This window comes from Bos taurus, chromosome 29, assembly GCF_002263795.3.
Source record: "Bos taurus isolate L1 Dominette 01449 registration number 42190680 breed Hereford chromosome 29, ARS-UCD2.0, whole genome shotgun sequence".
Classification (NCBI taxonomy): Eukaryota; Metazoa; Chordata; class Mammalia; order Artiodactyla; family Bovidae; genus Bos; species Bos taurus.
In genome coordinates, this window is record NC_037356.1 from 22,578,153 (window position 1) to 22,598,463 (window position 20,311).

Here is a 20,311-nt window from a genome sequence, read left to right on the forward strand (position 1 = left end):
AAATCATTATTAGGATAATATTTCTTTTAATATATTTCAATTAATTTCAAATTATTAATATATTTTCTGAGGTGATTTTTCTCTTCATTCATTTACTAAATTTTTTGTATTGTTTCAAAGAGATTTAATAAATCTTTAGTGAATGCCTGAACTGTGAGGATTTTGAGTGTTATACATAAGCATAGTGTCCTGAACAGAGTAGGGAACTGTACTGAAGAGATTTTAGAGGCTTTCTAGTCTCCCTTTAATATCATCAGGTAACATGGTGATTATAGAGTATGGCAAGGTAAGAACTCTAAGAATATGCGCCAAGAGTTACAAAGTACCTTTCATTTTCACATGAAACAAACATGAGTTAACAAGAAGTCAAAAAACTCAATTAACAACATACAGCCAGTTTGCCAGTTATCCCCAAATCTAGACTTTCCTTTCTAGACACCGGTGCAATTATCTTCCCATTACAGTCAATTAGTATGGAACAGATGGATAAACTTTGGTCTAATAAAGCAATCAATCATAAGCTCCTTACCTTAATACAATACCATTTTAATTTTCACACATTAACTTAGTATCATTTCCATATATGTGTGTGTGTTTCATATATATATATATACATACAAATTTATATATAAAGTCCACAACACACTATTTTCCATTTCATTTTATTTCCCTTAGCACTAAAACCAGGTATTCTATGTATGATGGCTTGGATCTGCTTCAAAATAATTGCAGGCGGCAAAAGCGGTAAAGAGCCTGCCTGCCAACGCAGGAGACACAGGAGACGCAGGTTCAGTCCCTGAGTCGGGAAGATCGTCTGGTGGAGGGCATGGCAACCCACTCCAGTATTCTTGCCTGGAAAATCCCACGGACAGAGGAGCCTGGTGGGCTACAGTCCACAGGATCACACAGAGTTGGACGTGACTGAAGTGATTTAGCACACACTCACGCATGCTCACTCTAGTGGCGGGGGGGGTGGGTGTGTAAAAGAAAAAAGTGCCCATGAATTAATAATCATTGAAGCTGGGTGATGACTCCGTCCTGGGACTCATTACTCTTTTCTACCTACTTTTTCATGTGTTCAAAATGCATATTAGAATCAAGTAAATAAGTTTATGTGATTTATATGTTGGAGAATATTCATATTTAACAGCAGATTAAAATACACATCATTGAGAGGCCACCCACAGTGTGTCCACTGAAATACACTGCCTATGTCAGTTTCCTAATATACCTGAGTCACTGCATTCAGTTTCCTTTTGGTACACATAGCTTCAAATTCAGGTCTTAGCTGGAGCTGCTGCTGCTCCTCTTCAAAGTCTACCAGGTCCCACTCATATTCCAGTCTGGCTTGTCGTCGCTTCCAAAACTCCAAAAACAATGTGACTATGGGCAAAGAAATATATAAAAACAAATGTAATAAGGAGATAGCACAATAAATGAATAAGAAGTCAGTACCTGGGTTTTCTTTCCTTTAGAAAAAACATTTTGGTTGTATGATGGTTATTCTGTTACTATTATGTTTGATGATAAAATTATAATACTATGAATTTTAGTATAATACTACAAAATAGTATTAAATAACTCTATATATATAAATACAAATTAGTTTCTTAGACAAACACAGAAAAACTTTTTTAGGCACACTATTCTCTTTCTGCATTCAGATAACTTGAAATAATATTTGAATGTGACATTTTACTATCACCTTGATTTTGTTTACATGTGTTTTACTGAAATCATTCAAGCAACAGTACCACTTTCTCAGGTTTAGGGAAATTTAAGAAAGATATAAGAGCCATTTCACAGCACAATATCTTTCTTTGTGCCTCTCCTCTGTCTACACCTGTTGGTCTGTCTCTCTCTGTATATGAAAGTGAAGTCGCTCAGTCGTGTCCGACTCTTTGCGACCCTATGGACTGTAGGTCACCAGGCTCCTCTGTCCATGGAATTTTCCAGGCAAGTGTACTGGACTGGATTGCCATTTCCTTCTCCAGGGGATCTTCTTGACCCAGTGATCGAACCCGGGTCTCCGGCAATGCAGGCAGACACTTTACTGTCTGAGCTACCAGGGAAGCACCTGGTATATAATGTATATATTATACATATATACTATATATGTATATATCTATATTATATATACTATATACTATATATGTATATACTATATGTACATATACTACATACTATATATGTATAATATATAGTATTATATATAGTATAATATACAATATATATAGTTTTTTAAATAAACTATCACTTAAAGAATAATATATTTACAGAAAAGCACACACACATGATCAGCACCCCCAGAAACTCTCCCTTAGCACCCTAAGGCATAGATGTAACTGGTAAAACACACACAAACACAGCAGTTTCTTTAACCATTTGTCTATCAATGGACATTTAGGCTCTTTCCACTCCACACCTTGGTTAATGTATTAATAGAGAGTGTTGCAGTGAATATAGGAATGCTAACATCTCTTTGAGATCCTGATTTCAATTATTTTGGGTAAATACCCAGAACTGGGATTGCTGCATCACATGGCAGTTCTACTTTTAATTTTCCACACTGTTTTCCAGTTGTACCATTTAGCACTCCCATCCATAGTATATAGGACTTCATTATAATTCTCAACATCTCATTAACATGCCTTTTTTTTTATTTTGGTAACAGTCATCCTGACAGGTATGATATACCATCTCATTGTGGTTTGATTTGCATTTCCCTGAGAACTAGACATTAAGTTTTTTTTTTTTTTTTCCTTCATGTTATCTGTTGGCCATTTGTATAACTTCTTTGGAGAAATGCCTATCCAAGTTCTTTGTCCATTTTTAAATCAGGTTATTCTTTTTTTTTCTTTCTTACTATTAAGCTATAAGAGTTCCTACCATTGAGCTACAAGAGTTCCTCATATATATTAGAGATTAACCCCCTATCAGAAACATGGTTTGCAAATATTTTCTGCCTTTCCCTGGGTTGCCTTTGAAATTTGTTGATTGTTATCTCTGCTGTTCAGAAGTGTTTTAGTTTGATGTACTCTGGCTTATTTTGTTTGTTTCTGTTGCCTGGACTTTGGTGTCATCTGCGTGAAATCGTTTCCAAGTCCAATGTGATAAAGATTTTCCTTATGTTTTCTTCTAGGAGTTTTACACTTTCAGGTCTTACGTTTAAGTCTAATCCATTTTGAATTGACTTTTGTGGTGGTATAAGATGTGAATGAGGGGCTTTCCAGGTGGTGTTAGTGGTAAAGAACCTGCCTGCCAATGCAGAAGATGTAAGCAACATGGGTTCAGTGCCTGGGTCAGGAAGATCCACTGGAGGAGGTCATGGCACCTGCTCCAGTATTCTTGCCTGGAGAATCCCATGGACAGAGGAGCCTGGCGGGCTACAGTCCATGGGGTCACAAAGAGTCTGACATGACTGAAGTGACTTGGCACGCACGCACACAAAACGCAAATGAAAAATGTTGTCTGTCACATCAGTAAACAAAGCACATTTCTGCCGTCAAGCCACCATAACCATCCAGATGATAAGCCTTGAGCAAACTCAGAATAGGAAAGAACAGAATACTGACTACTATAGAGTTAAGAAGTGAACCGAAGCAATGAGTGTGCATGCACAACTCAGTTGTCTGACTCTTTGCCACCCCATGGACTGTATGTAGCCCACCAGGGTCCTCTGTCCATGGAATTTTCCAGGTAAGAATACTGGAGTATGTTGCCATTTCCTTCTCCAGTGGATCTCCCCAACCCAGAAATCGAACCCACTTCTCTTATTTTTTTCTGCATTGGTAGGTGGGTTCTTTACCAGCTGAGTCACCAGACAAGAGAGCCAAGGTGCATGTCAAAGGAATGATTTCAGTGAATCCAAACTCTTGCATCTTCCTATATATAGAAAAGTACTAAATTCACTAATTTGATATATATTGCTTTCTTTAATTAACAGTAATCTTGGCTATTATAAACAGTGCTGCGATGAACATTGGGGTACATGTGTCTCTTTCCCTTCTGGTTTCCTCAGCATGTATGCCCAGCAGTGGGGTTGCTGGATCATAAGGCAGTTCTATTTCCAGTTTTTTAAGGAATCTCCACACTGTTCTCCATAGTGGCTGAACTAGTTTGCATTCCCACCAACAGTGTAAGAGGGTTCCCTTTTCTCCACACCCTCTCCAGCATTTATTATTTGTAGACTTTTGGATCGCAGCCATTCTGACTGGTGTGAAATGGTACCTCATAGTGGTTTTGATTTGCATTTCTCTGATAATGAATGATGTTGAGCATCTTTTCATGTGTTTGTTAGCCATCTGTATGTCTTCTTTGGAGAAATGTCTATTTAGTTCTTTGGCCCATTTTTTGATTGGGTCGTTTATTTTTCTGGAGTTGAGCTGTAGGAGTTGCTTGTATATTTTTGAGATTAGTTGTTTGTCCATTGCTTCATTTGCTATTATTTCTCCCATTCTGAAGGCTGTCTTTTCACCTTGCTAATAGTTTCCTTTGATGTGCAGAAGCTTTTAAGGTTAATTAGGAAAAGAGACACTGATGTATAGAACAGTCTTATGGACTCTGTGGGAGAGGGAGAGGGTGGGAAGATTTGGGAGAATGGCAATGAAACATGTAAAATATCATGTAGGAAACGAGATGCCAGTCCAGGTCCGATGCACGATGCTGGATGCTTGGGGCTGGTGCACTGGGACGGCCCAGAGGGATGGTATGGGGAGGGAGGAGGGAGGAGGGTTCAGGATGGGGAACACATGTATACCTGTGGCGGATTCATTTTGATATTTGGCAAAACTAATACAATTATGTAAAGTTTAAAAATAAAATAAAATTAGAAAAAACAAAACAACAACAACAACAACAAAAAACCCCAGTAATCTATTGATGTACCGACTACCTGGTCTTTCTTGCAAAACTCCTTTTCACCTGGTTCCTCCCTTATCTCTTTGGAGCAGTCCCTCAGAGCTATCTGAGAGTCTGCCTCCCAGGCTTGAAGTCCTCAGAAAGTCTGCTAAATGAAAAATAATTCTCAACTTTTAGGTTGTGAATTTTTTTCAGCTGACAAAGATGAGGATCTAATGTCATTCTTTTGCATGTCAATATCCTGTTTTCCCAGCACCACTGGAAGACTATACTTTCTTCATTTTGCTTTCTTGGAAATCCTGTTGAAAATTAGTTAACCATATACAAAGGGCTTTATTTCTGAACTCCATTCTGTTTCATTGGTCTGTATGTCCATCTTTATGTCAGTACCATACGGTTTTGACTGCTGTAGCAAACAAACAGTTTCTAACTGGTTTTCTGCCCAGAGCTAAATGCAGAAGCAGCAGACACAAACACCCATCTTCCAATATTTCCTTGAAAGAGATTAACTTGCAAACTTTAAAAGCTGATGCCTTAGGGTCCAACTTCTAAACAGCCTGCATCCAGGTGCTGACTAAGATCTTCCCATTTGGGACCCTGATGGGTCTTGTCACAGCCCCAAAGACTGGGAGCCACTGAGAACGAAGGAGGCAGCTTGGCCAATCACAGGCCCCACTTTTAAGGCTAGGAGAGGTAGTTATTTTACGTAATGCACAGAAATCAACACAAAGAGGCAAGCTAAATGAAAAAAACAGAGGAAGAGGTTCCAAGAAAAAGAACAAGACAAACAAACTTCAAAAAAAGACTTTAATGAAATGAAGACAAGTGATTTACTTGACAAAGAGTTCGAAATAAGGGTCATAAACATGCTTACTGAGGTACAGAGGACAATGCATGAATAAAGTGAGACTGTGAACAGAGACAGAAAATATAAGAAAGTAATAAAGAGAAATCAAGAGTATTATCAAGAGCATTAAACAGAGCTGAAGAACACAAGACTTTTATGGCAAAACTCAACAGGAGTGTTTGGCAGCTTACTAGATCAAACTGAGAAAGAATCAGCCAACTCCAAGAAAAGGAAGTAGAAGTCATCCAGTCAGAGGAGCAAAAATGAATTAAATAAAAATGGAAAATGATTTTTAAAAAGTGAAGTTAGCTTAAAGGATTTATGGGACAATGTCAGGCAGATAAGCATTTGCATTAGAGGAGGTCCCAGAAAGAGAAGAGCGAGAGAGAGAACATATTCAAATAATGGGTAAAAACTTCTCTTAACATAGGGGGAAAAAACCAAATATCAGATCTAGGAAACCCACTGAGTTCCAAAAAAAGATGGAAACAAAGAGAAACACACTGAGACACATTATAATTAAAACGTCACAAGTTAAAGACAAAGAGAGAATTTTATAAGCAGGAAGAGAAAACCAAGTTATGTACAAGGCAACACTTACAAGACTTTTAGCAGGCCAGAAGGGAGCAGCACATAGTTGAAATACTGGGAAAAAACAAAACAAAACCTGAGGATCGAGAATACTCTACCTAGAAAGTTTTCCAGACAAGTAAAAGTGGAAAGTTTATCACGACTAGAGTGGCTTTTGAAGAAATGTTAAAGGGACCTCTTTAAACTAAAATGAAAACGTATGAAAGTATAAATGTCACTGGTAAAGGTAGATATCCAGTTAAATTTAAAATACTCTAATGTTATAATGGTGGTGGATAAATCACTTGGAAATCTATTATGAAGGTTAAAAAGCAAAAGTAGTAAAAAATAACTCTACAACAAAATTGTGTAACTATAATAATTGGTTATATACAATATAATAATTGGTAAAGGATACACTAAGAAGATGTAAACTGCAACATCAAAACATAAAACAGGACAGAAAGTAAAATTATAGAGCTTTATATGTATTTAAAATTAATTTGTCTTAGCTTGCAATAGAATGATATAATTACAAGATGTTTTACCCCTTTGTAATCACACAGCAAAAACCCATAAAAGACATGCAAAAGATAAAGGAATCTGAGCATAACATTACAGACAATTATCACACCCCCAAAGAAGGAGGCAACAGAGGAAGAAAGGAACAAAGCAATTACAAAACAATTAACAAAACTGTTGCTGCAGAACTCAACTCCACCATTCTCCAGTTGTTTGGCATTTGAAGCAAACTGGAAAGGTGAAAAAGTTCTATAAGTGGGTGCCTCATGAGCTGACCACAAATCAAAAAAATTGCCATTTTGAAGTGTCATCTTCTCTTGTCCTATGCAACAATAATGAACCATTTCTCGATCAGATGGTGACATGTGAAAAAAAGTGAATTTTGTACAATTCAGTGACTGGTCTGAGAAGAAGTGCCAAAGCATTTCCCGAAGCCAAGCCTGCACCAAAAAAAAGGTCACGGTCACTGTTTGGTGGTCTGCTGCCCATCTGATCCACTACAGCTTTCTGAATCCCAGAGAAACCATTGTATCTGAGAATTATGCTCAGCACATCGATGAGACGCACCAAAAACTACACTTGCAGCCAGTATTGGTCAACAGAAAAAGGCCAATTCTTCTCTATGACAATGCTTGACTGAATGTGACACAATTAACACTTCAAAAGTTGAACACATAGGGCTATGAAGTCTCATCTGCCATATTCACCTGACCTCTTGCCAACCGACTACCACTTCTTCAAGCATCTCAACAACTTTTTGCAGGCAAAATGCTTCCATAACCAGCAGGCAGTAGAAAATGCTTTCCAAGAGTTCATCAAAATCTGAAGCATGAATTTTTACACTACAGGAATAAACAGTCTTATTTCTTGTTGGCAAAATGTGTTGATTGTAATGGTTCCTATTTGATTAATAAAGATGTGTTTGAACCTAGTTATAATGATTTAAAATTCACTGTCCAAAATTGCCATTACTTTTTCACTAAATTACTTTTACTGTTAAGCTAAAAGGACTTAACAGGCACTTACAGTGCATTCCATCCAACAGTAGCAGGATAAATATTCTTCTAAGAAGGCAATGGCACCCCACTCCAATACTCTTGCCTGGAAAATCCCATGGACGGAGGAGCCTGGTGGGCTGCAGTCCATGGGGTCGCTAAGAGCCGGACACAACTGAGCGACTTCACTTTCACTTTTCACTTTCATGCATTGGAGAAGGAAATGGCAACCCACTCCAGTGTTCTTGCCTGGAGAATCCCAGGGACGGGGGAGCCTGGTGGGCTGCCATCTATGTCGGACACGACTGAAGCAACTTAGCCGCAAGTGCACATGGAATGTTCTCCAGAAAAGGTCATATATTGCCATCACAAAACAAGTCAATAAATTTCAAAAGTTTGAAATAATATCAAGTATCTTTTCTGACCATAATGGTTTAAAACTAGAATTATATGAAAAATAAAAACTGGAAAATTCACAAATATATGGAGAATAAAGGGCATGCTACTGAACAAACAATGGGCCTTAGGAAAATGAAAAGAGAAATCAACAAATATCTTGAGACAAATTAAACTAGACATACAATATACAAAAACTTATGGGATACACCAGAGGCAGTTCTAGGAGAGAAGTTCAGAGGCATAAATGTCTTCATTAAGAAACAAGAAAAAGCTAAAATAAACAAGCCGACTTTAGACCTTAAGGAACTAGAAAAAGAAGAACAAGCAAAGGTAGTTGAAGTAAGGAAATAACAAAGACCACTAGAGTGTAAATAAACAAAATAGGGACAAAAGACAACAGAAAAGATCAATAAAAAGATAAATAAAATAAAAACCTTTAGCCATAATTACCAAGAAAAAAGAAAGATAAGGTTCAAATAAATAAAATTAGAAATTAAATAGGGGACATGCCCCTGAGGCAGTTGGTGATGCCTCACCGGCTTGACGGACATGAGCCTGAGCAAGCTCCGGGAGTTGGTGACAGACAGGGAAGCCTGGCGTCCTGCAGTTCATGGGGTCTCAAAGAGTCAGACAAGACTGAGCGACTGAACTGAACTGATGCACCTGGTATGACAGAAATACTAAGGATCGTAACAGACTACTATGAACAATTATATGGCAACAAAGTGGATATCCTAGAAGAAATGGATAAAGTCCTAGAAACATACAACCTACTGAAACCGAATCATGAACAAACAGAAAATATTAAGGATATCAAATCAGTAATTAAAAACTTCCCCACAAATGGAAGTCCAGGCCTCAAAGCTTTAATGGTGAATTCTATAATATAGGTAAAGAAGAAATAATCCTTCTCAAATTCTTCCAGAATCTAGAAGGGGAAAGAAACCTTCCAAACTCATTTTATGAGGCATCATTACCCTTACACCAAAGTCAAACAAAGACAATACAAGTAAAGAAAATTACACTTGATGAATGTAGATACAAAGAACCTTAACAAAACAGTAGCAAATCAAATTCAGCAATATATTAAAAGAATCATACACCATGATCAAATAAGATTTATTCCAGGGATATAAGGATAGTTCAGTACCCATAAATCGATCAACAGGGTATATCATATTAACAAAATAAATGATTTTGAAAAAAACCCATCTCAACAAATGAAGAAACAGAATTTAACAGAATTCAACATCCATTATGATAAAAACTCTCAAAATATGGGTATAAATACAATCTATTTCAATATAAGGCTATACATGACAGGTCCACAGTTACCATCATAGTCAATGGTGAAAAGCTGAAAACTTCCTTTATCATCAAGGATAAGACAAAAACTCCCATTCGTGCCACTTCTATTCAACTGAGCACTGGAAGTCTAGCCAGAGCAATTACTCAAGAAAAACAAACAAACACATAAATTAGAAAGAAAAAAGGAAAGAAGTAAAACTGTCTCTATTTTCATATAACATTAAGTTACAAAAAAATCCTAGTGTCTCCACCAAAAAACTGTTAGAATAAATAAATTTAGCCATGTTCCAGGAAATAAATAAATATATTAAAAACAGTTGTGTTTCTATACACTACTATCAGAAAGAGGAATTAAGAAAACAATCCCATTTGTAATAACATCAAAAAGAACATAATAGCCAGGGAGAAATGTAACCAAGGAAGTGAAAGATATGTACACTATATAATATAAGACATTGATGAAAGAAATTGAAGATAGAAACAAATGGAAAGATAGTCCATGCTCATAGATTGGAGGAATTAATATAAAAATGTCCATACTGCCCAAGTGATCTCCAGATTTAATGCAATACCTACCAAAATTCCAATGCTATTTTTAACAGAAATAGAGAATACAATGCTAAAATTTGTATAGGGCCACAAAAGACTTCAAATGGACAAAGCAATCTTGAGAAAGAACAAAGCTCTAGGCATCATATTCCTGATCTCAATATTACAAAGCTAATCAAAATAGTATGGTACAATTGGCATGTCATAAAAAGAAACACACAGACCTAGAGAACACAATCAAGAGCTCAAAAATAATTCCATGTATTATGGTCAATTAATATTTGACATAGGGCCCAAGAATATTCAATGAGGAAAGAATAGTTTCTTCTATAAATGGTTTTGGGAAAATTGGATATTTGTTTGCAGGACAAAACTGAAGAAAAGGGAACCATTGTGCAGGAACATAAATTGGCATACAGCCATTATGGAAAACAGTATGAACGTGACTTAAACATTAAAAATATAACTATAATGTGATGAAGCAATTCCACTGTTAGGCATATATCCAAAGAAAACAAAATCAGTATCGTGAAGCTGTCTTCACCCCCACATTCACCGCAGCTGCTGGGTGTTCCACGTATGGTTGCTCGTCTGTTTGTTATGACATGTAAGGTCAATGTTGGTGTACAAGTTCTCTCAGTGGAAAGAATTGAAAAGTATTACATATGTTGTAATTTGTATATATATCTGTCATGCATTTCTGATTCTAAAAGAATGACAGAGGCAGGATCTGTCTGGCACATGATGAAGAGATGTCCACTCACTAACTTAACCAAAGGAGGGTGGAGAATTGTGGGGGAGACCTCACTGTCCCATTTTCTCTTTGAGTCTGCACTTTTCTCTTCAGACAAGCAGTCAAGCAGAAGTGACAGAAACCCATAACCCTCTCTGAGACACACACGCCCTCACAAATGTAGGTGTCCTTTTGACTGAATCAAGTTACCCTGCTCCTTTGGCCAGTTTTTAAATGCACATACTTGTGCTTTGTTAAAGACTGTTTGTTAAACTGGGGAGAAAAAAGTCTACCTTTCCAGAGTCCCCCAATGTCTTAGAAGTCTTTAGGCCTCTTCTTGACAAGTTACTCTTACAGAAAATACTTTACTCACTGACAATGGGAGAAACTTCATGACACTTCTACTTCCCATGGGATACAAAGGAGAAGAGATACTGGGATTATTTCCAAAATTAAGGGGAATTCCACTTTATATGGGAGCTTTTAACCAAATAGAATTTGACACAGGGAACTTAAATTCAAATGTTGATATATGAGCCCTCAGAAATTTTTGAGTCTTGTTCAAGTTTGTGTCCATGACTCAATATCCTCCAGCCACCAAATACTTAACATTTATTCTCCTGAATTAAGCAATTATTGAGCTTATTTTTACACAGTGCTAAGAGAGAATGTGATCTGAATACATACGAAGTTTCAAAAATTAAAGTGTTTTTCAGAGAAATGAGTAGATGATTAATAGGGACCTTTCTGGACCAAGGACTAACAACCATGGATGTAGACTCCATTAAGGTAGTGATGCTAGCAGAGACATAAATATGTAAAATTACTTTTGGTTTATAAGGTATGCCAACTGTATATGTTATATGAATAGCCATGTAACACATAACACAGAGAAAGCTGTTTTTATGTAACTATTTACTTACCCCAAATTCCCATGAAAATGGCAAAGAACACTGTTGACTCGTTGTCAAATAAATGGGAGATCTGCAAAACAACAATATCAGAAAGACTACTTAGTATCAAATGCAATACAAAAGGAAGTAAACTGCAAGTCTTCAAGCATACCACAATACAGACATACCTTTGAAGCCAAACAGGTTGAATTTAGTCTCCAATAGTCACACAGTTCATCACAGAGTGGGCACATGATAATCTGACCCCCAATCTTAGGATCACAGATCTCAGAGCTGCTGAGGGAAGAGCAAAGTTGTTTGGTTTTATTTTTTGTTTTGTTTTGTTTTGGCCACGCCTTGTGGCATTTGTTGCTTAGTTGCTAAGTGTTCAACTCATTTGCGACTTCATGGACTGTAGCCTGCCAGGTTTCTCTGTCCATGGGATTTCCCAGGGAAGAACACTGGAGTGGGTTGCCATTTCCTTCTCCATGCCTCATGGCATAAAGAATCTTAGTTCCTCAACCAGGACAGAAACCATGTCTTGTATAGTGGTAGTGCACAGTCCTAACCACTGGACTGCCGGGGAATTCCCAAGAGCAATGCTATTTTAAAAGATGTGTTTGGTATCCACACATTTGTTTTCAAGGGGGAAAGGGGTATGCATGTGTGCGAAGTCACCTGAGTTGCTTCCAACTCGATGCGACCCCATGGACTTTAGCCTGACAGGCTCCTCTGTCCATGGGGATTCTCCAGGCAAGAATACTAGAGTGGGTTGCATGCTCTCCTCCAGGGCATCTTCCTACAGCGTCTCCTAAGGCTCCTGCATTGCAGGTGGATTCTTTACTGCTGTGCTACTGGGGAAGCCCTGAAAAGTGGGGGTGGGAGGAATTGGGAGGTTGGAATGACTCATAGACACTATTGATACTATGTATAAAATAGACAACAGATAAGAACATACTATATAGCACAAGGAACTCTACTTAACACACTGTGGTATCCTAACTAGAAGGGAAATCCAAAAGGGAGGGGGTATATGTAAATATACATATGGCTGATTCATTTTGTGATGCAGTAGAAGCTAGCACAACATTGCAAACTAACTACACTGCAATAAACATTAATTAATAATAAATAAATAGATAAATAAAACATTCCAAGCAAAAAAAAAAAAAGTGATGTGTTTGGGTGCAAGTACAAAGCTATTCTTGTTGAAACATCTTTATACAATTTTTCACATATGGGACCAGGGCAATATAGCAGCAATTTTTGTAGATCAAATCATGCTTAAGGAACAGAATCTTTAGAGCCCATTCTTAAACAGACTTTCCATAAAGTATCAAGTGAGAGGTAGCTGTTGTGTTTGGGTCTTTTTCAGAAATATCAATTACCTGCTGTAATAAAAAACACTCTGACACAAATTTCAGAAAAATACAATCTTGGTTAACATAAGATTCTGTTTGGGCAGCTCAGGTGCACTTACCTGCCTGAGGTCTTAGGAATCGTCAATAAACCATAAATAAAACAAGCTAAGCCAATCACAGCTGCAAAAAACAGCATTTCTGTGTAAAATCCGAGAAAGACAAAATAGATGCCAATTTTTTCTCCATAATAATCCCTGTGAAAGAAGGTAAAAATAAAATCAGAGGCTGCAAGAATAATGCACTTCAGAGAGTCTTAGTTTTCCATTCAGACACATTTGTATTCTAGCTTTGGCCCCATTGCCTTCTAGCCCTGTAATTTTGATAAAGTTACTAAATGTTCTAAACTTTAGTTTCCACATCAGAAAACGCAGGATGATGCTTATCTATAGACTTGGTGTGAGGCTTGAAAGAGACAACACATATAAATAAGAAGCCAACTGAGTGGAAGTTAAGATTTATTTTTAAATAATCAGGTTATTTGAAAAACTTTGCAATTTTAAAGAGAGTTCAAATGTTTTGAAATAAAGTACAGAACATGCTTCTAGCAATTAACAAATCAAAATCACATTCACAATAACTGCCAAGACTTCTGCTTTATCTCTAAGATTGAAGAAAATACTCGGACTACAATGGACGAGGGTAGTTTTACGTATGAACTTTTATCTTCCTCTAAATCTGGACCTCTGATGGATCGTACACAACAGTAAGATGGGGTACAAACCAAGGGATAAAAAATGAGTATGCAATAACATTCCAAAGAATATACGGGCTCAGCTTTTGCTTTACGAGTTAAAAAATGACAGCATTAGTTAGCACAAATGTTCAAATTTTATAATCAAGTTGTTATCTTTTTTCTGCTATTGTTTTTTAAACTAACTCTTCCCTTAAGGAATCTCTCAAAGACCCAGAGAACAAGGTTTTTTCTGCCTCAGAAAACTAGACTTCTTTAAAAAAAAATTTTAAAAACACAAAACAGGTTAATCTTTCCCCTTATTCATATAGAGTTCAGCTCACCAAACATGTGAAGTCTTTCCACAGCTTCCTAGTCAGAGAAATGTAATTCTACTTGGACACTAATAGCATGGTATACATAAATCTATTATACCATTTATGATTAACTTGTAATTTCCACACTCAAAAAACCACAAATCTAAACATAAAGGGTTTAACTTTTACATAATACAAACTTAACATAAACTTAATTTCCCAATGAGAAGCTTTTAAAATATTTTTCTCACTCAATATTAATTTTATTGAACCTCCCATCCTTCAGTTTTCAAAATTTCTCATCTTTTCTAACAAAAAAGGGATCTTTCTGCTTGTACCACCTTCTATTCTTCTCAGTGATAATAAACATTTTTACATGGTTGTTTTTCCTTGTTCTGCTTTTCAAATTACTATAAACCTGAAATTAAACTATGATTCCATTGTATTCCCTTGTTAATTTACTTACAACTTCCTTAGGTTCACTCACAGAAGATGAGTAAACTTGCTTTTTCTCCCTTTTTTTTTTTTGCTGAAGAATATAGCAATTTTATGATACTGCATAACATCAAAATAAAAAGAATAAAAATATCTGAATATCAGTTTATGAGTTCCCTAGTAATTTTCTGGTTAGGTGCATAGTAGTAAGATTGATCTTTTACCTTAAAATTACTGATTCTATAATTTGAATATGTATAATATATAATTTATAACAGCAACAAAAATATAAACTACTGAGGATTAAACTTAAGAAGGTTTTATAACTCTACAATACCCTTGAAAAAACCCAAAGTAGGCTTAAACAAAGACACATCTTTCCCTTGACTAGAATGTCTCAAGATGAGACTACCAGCCTACCTAAGTTAATTTATAAACTTAATGTAATTTCCATAAAAATACCAACCATCTTTTTTAGTAACAAGACAGACAAGTTGAGATTCAAGTTTATATGGAAGGATAAACTTGTAGAATGTACAAAGAAACACTGACTATGACGAGTTATTAGCCCAACTAGATATTAAAATACACTAGAGCTAAACCATTACAATTAAAACAGCCTTCAAATCACTTCACTATACACTTGAAACTAACACAACATACAGCAAATCAACCATAATATAAAATAAAAATTAAATTAAAAAAAACAGCCTGCTACTGGTGCATGGATAGTTAGCAAGATCAACCGAATAGACAGAACATCCAGAAATCAGCTAGAGTACATAAAGAAGTCTAGCACATGGTAAAGGGTTTCCCAGGTGGCACAGTGATAAAGAACCCGCCTGCCAGTGCAGGAGATGCAGGAGACACAGGGTCGATCCCTGGGTTGGGAAGATCCCCTGGAGGAGTAAATGACAACCTACTCCAGTATTTTTGCTTGGAGAAGGCCATGGACAGAGGAACCTGGCAGGCTACAGTCCATGGGGTTGCAAGGAGTCAGACACCACTGAGTGACTAAGCATGTGTGATACAGGTGGTACCACAAATCATTGAGGCAATGATAAACGTTTTGATAATATTAATATTTTGGGGACAAGCAGATAAAAGTAGATCTATCCTTTGAATAGAAAGTGCATATTTAACTCTATAAGAAACCGTCAAAATTATTGTTTCAAAGCTGCTATACCATTTTGTATCACCATCACCAACCTTTGAGATTTCAAGTTGTCCCACATCCCTAACAGCCCTTATTGATGCCAATCTTTTCAATGTTAGCTATTCTAGTGGGTGTGCAGTGGTATTTCAATGCCATTTTAATTTTTATACCCTTAGTGAATAAAGATAGTATACATCTCTGGAGAGTTCCTTGGACTGCAAGATCAAACCAGTCAGTCTAAAGGAAATCAACCCTGAGTATTCACTGGAAGGACGGTTGCTGAAGCACCAATACTTTGGCCACCTGATGCAATGAGCCGACTCATTGGAAAAGACCCTAATACTGGGGAAAACTGAAGGCAAAAGGAGAAGGGGGCGGCAGAGGATGAGATGGTGAGATAGCTTGACCGACTCAATGGACATGAACTGTAGCAAACTGCAGAAGATCGTGGAGGACAGAGAAGCCTGGAGCGCTGCAGTCATGGGGTTGCAGAGAGTCAGAACTTAGCAACAACATCTTTTGACATACTTACTGGCAATCCATAAACATATTTCTTTGCTGAGAAATCCTTTATAATCTTTTTTTCCATTTTATTCTTATCATTGAGTCATAAAAGTTCCTTAAATATTTTGGATAAAAGTCCTTTACTGATATGTGTGTTGTGCAAGCATTTTCTCCAGCCTATGGTTTGCTCTTTATTTCTGTAACAGTGTTTTTTAAAGAGCATACAATCTAATATTTGAAATTAAATTTATGTTTTTAAAACTGTGCTTTTTGCATTTTATCTGAAAAGTCCATGCCTAACTCCAGACCACAGTTTTCTCCTATATGTTCTAGAAGTTTTGTAATTGTAGTCCTTATAATTAGTTCTCTTATCTATTTCAAGTTAGTTTAAATTTTTATACAGGAAAGAGTCAAGATTCATGTTTTTCATGTAGATAGCCACTTGTTTTAGTATCATATTTTGAAAGGACTATGCTTCCCCCAATGAACAACAGGCACTTTTATTGAAAATCTATCTCTCTCTCTCTCTCTATATATATATATATATGGATCTATTTCAGGACTCTCCTTTTATTAAATATTTTTCTTTGGAAATAATTTCAAATATAGAGGTAAAGTTGTAAGAATAATTCAAATAATACCTATGTACCCTTTAATTCTTTTATTATAAGTAAAATATTGTTCCATTGCATTTTTTTTAAATTTAATTTTATTTTTTAAACTTTACAAATTGTATTAGTTTTGCCAAATATCAAAATGAATCTGCCACAGGTATACATGTGTTCCCCATCCTGAACCCTCCTCCCTCCTCCCTCCCCATACCATCCCTCTGGGTCGTCCCAGTGCACTAGCCCCAAGCATCCAGTATCATGCATCGAACCTGGACTGGCAACTCGTTTCATACATGATATTATACATGTTTCAATGCCATTGCATTTTATCTCACTTCATATATTGCCCCATATATATGTGCCCCATATATATATGAACTTCCCTACAGCTCAGATGGTAAAGAATCTTCCTGCAAGGCAGGAGACCAGGGTTTGATCCCTGGGTCAGGAATCAAATGGAGAAGAAAATGGCAATTCACTCTAGTATTTTTGCCTGGAGAATGCCATGGACAGAGGAGCCTGGCAGGCTACAGTCCATGGGGTCACAAAGAGTCGGACACGACTAAGTAACTAACGCACGTGTGTGTGTGTGTGTGTGTGTGTATACACACTGTCCATGGGGATTCTCCAGGCAAGAATACTAGAGTGGGTTGCCATGCCCTACTCCAGGGAATCTTCTCAACCCAGGGATCAAACCCAGGTTTTCCACATTGCAGGTGGATTCTTTACCGTCTGAGTCACCAGGTAAGCCTAAGAGTACTAGAGTGGGTAGCTGTATGTATGTATATATTTGAGTTACTTACAAATAAGTTGTTTGAATATGTACTTCATGGTCCTTTACCTTAAATACTTCATTGTCTATTAGTAAGAATAAGGATACTGTCCTACATAATCACTGAGAAGCAACCTTAAGGATAATAAATGCTTTCTGCAATTCCTTTCTCTGTGATAACATGGTGTCTTCTTTCCTGTCTTTTTGATTTACCTGGTTAAAAACTTCACACCTACTCATTAATTCTTTATATAAATTTTGTTAAAATTTTAACTTTATTTTAAAGATTATTACTGAAATGGAAAAGCAGTACAATTTGCTATAAATGAAAAGCTATAATATGATGAAAAACTTTAAAAATTTATTAAATTTAAGTTAGATATTGCTATCTGATGAAATATCTGAGCTTCCGCTTTGTTCTAAAAGAAAATCAGAAAGTGCTAACAAGGTACTGATCTGAGATGTAATGTGTTTGTCTATATCAAAGGTTATAAGTATAAACCTTTGGGGAATATTTATAGCAGAAATATCTGTAGACAGCTAAGTACTCTCAATATATTTTCAGCAATGTAAAATATGTAAGCCTCATTCTGATAACCTTGCTGATTTGAAAGTATACTATGGAAACACTCTCTGAGGGCACAATGTCTGCAAAGGTTCTTAACAGCACTGACTGTAACAGTGAAATTTTTGAAACAGCCTAATCTTTTTCAAAAGAAAAATAGATAAAAGAGTTATGCAAAACTTATAATATGGTACTCTGTGTTCTGCTAAAAAGCAGAAGCTAGATCTGGGTGCATTCACAGGGAAGTATATGAACAATATATTATTTAGTGATAAAATAAAATCTTAGCAAAAAAGTAAGTAAAGATTCCCTTGCTCCAGGAAAAAAAAAATTGTGTATGTATTTTGTTATGCATGCACATAAAAATAAAGCTGAATGACTATCACCAAATCAAGCATAGTTACTTTGGTGGAGTTTAGGGAGGTAGAATTTCACTTAAAACTTTGCACACATCCTTATTGCTTAGAATTTTTTCAGATACATGTGCTACTTTTATAACGTAAAAAATTAAATGACTACTAATCAGAACAACTAAAATATCCATCCAATGAAGAGTTCATATAATGATTTATAGAAACCGTTGTTTATATGCTAGCTGTCTTTTATTTATTCTTAAAAATTTCCCTTCTTATTTGCCTTTAATGAGACTGCTGGAATAACATTTTAGTTGACCTGCATATACACATCCAAATCGGTCTTATAAAAAAGAGGCTGTGATGCTATGCAAGCAGAGCAGTTAAAACATAAACCATTGAGTAAAAATACAGCAATCAGGGGTTCTGTCATCTGATTGTTTCTTTACTGAAACCATAGCGGGAGTCTCCTAACACCCCGTATGTATGTAGCATTGTATGGTTCAAAGCAAGAACCTGCAACCAGACTCTTCTTGCACAGCGAATAAAACTAGGAATTGAAATAATAGAACAACTGCCTTCACAGCTGAGATCGATATATACAAACTATATACAACTTTTCTGTTATCTTCTAAATTCCTGGACCCAGAGAAAAACAAACACAAAATAAATATATTAAACACTAAGCGCTAACCCCATTCTAGAAAAAATATATATATCATTTAATTATCAAATAACCCCAAAGGGAAAGTACTATTGTGATTCCTATTTTACAGGTGAGTCTCCTAGAGGTTAAATAACTTGAACATGTTTATATGTTTCTAAGAGAAAGAACTTGGATTTGAACCTAATCTACCTAAATACTAAGGCCTAACCTCTGAACCATGGAGCTATCTCTGCATAGTGGTTAAGACCATTTTCATTCACAACAGCATTTTTCTCACAAATGAATGACTAAATGATAGTTTAGATACAAAACTGGGCAGATAGGAAATACAGTGGGTGAAAAGAGTAAAATGAATGGAATGTAATGCCATTGTGAATAAAAAGGACATAATCAAGTTTTAATCAGTTTGATTTTGTGTAAGAAACTTACCTAATCAAATTAAAAGGCTGCTCCTTGTAAAAATAAGAAAACCGAGCCCAGTTCCGGTAGAGTATGTTCCTTTGATTGACAGGATTAGGAGGTTCTGATGCCTTCCAATATTGACCCTACAGTAGGCAAGAAGAAATTACTGAACAGCAAAACAAAAGACACAGGATAATGAAGGAGCACTGCTTTTATAAGAAGGCGAGTGGATGAGGCAAATGTTCTTTTTCATTTTTCAATTTGGATTTTCATATTCCATCGATGTAAATTACTGTACCATTTAGTATATTATGGGCTCCCCTGATAGTTCAGTTGGAAAGAATCTGCCTACAATGCGGGAGACCTGGCTTTGATCTCTGGGTTGGGAAGATCCCCTGGAGAAGGGAAAGGCTACCCACTCCAGTATTCTGGCCTGGAGAATTCCATGGAAGGTACAGTCCATGGGATCGCAAAGAATCGGACACGACTGAGCGACTTTCACTTTCACTTTAGTGTATTATGGAGTGTAGTATATTTGCTACACTCTGTAACAAATGAAAATAACAGTGCTCTATTTATTAAATTCTCACACCTGGTTATCTAAAACCACAAGTGGAAGCCTGAGACTGGTTTAACTCAAGCTGCTCCTTTGATGTGGAATGCTCCTTTCATTCCTACTCAAGTTCCAATAGTCATAGCTCAGGGATTCCTACAACTATAACTGGCTGGGACTTTGAAAATAGGCTGACTGTTTGAAAATAG

The 20,311-nt window shown here is 36.4% G+C and overlaps 1 protein-coding gene across 5 annotated transcripts in view; it reads right to left on the reverse strand.

The window, feature by feature from the left end:
• ANO5 (anoctamin 5) overlaps positions 1-20,311 on the reverse strand; it is an 86,767-nt gene that overhangs the window by 22,891 nt on the left and 43,565 nt on the right. For 3 of the 5 annotated variants that reach the window (XM_024986963.2, XM_024986961.2, NM_001168406.1), the window contains 5 exons: positions 19,577-19,692; positions 13,157-13,291; positions 11,865-11,970; positions 11,707-11,767; positions 1,232-1,383 (listed from right to left, as the gene is read on the reverse strand). In XM_024986963.2, the coding sequence (XP_024842731.1) occupies positions 1,232-1,383; positions 11,707-11,767; positions 11,865-11,970; positions 13,157-13,291; positions 19,577-19,692 (570 nt within the window). Of the gene's footprint in view, positions 1-1,231; positions 1,384-11,706; positions 11,768-11,864; positions 11,974-13,156; positions 13,292-19,576; positions 19,693-20,311 lie in introns of all 5 variants that reach the window. The other 2 variants (XM_024986962.2, XM_024986960.2) reach the window with 1 other exon arrangement.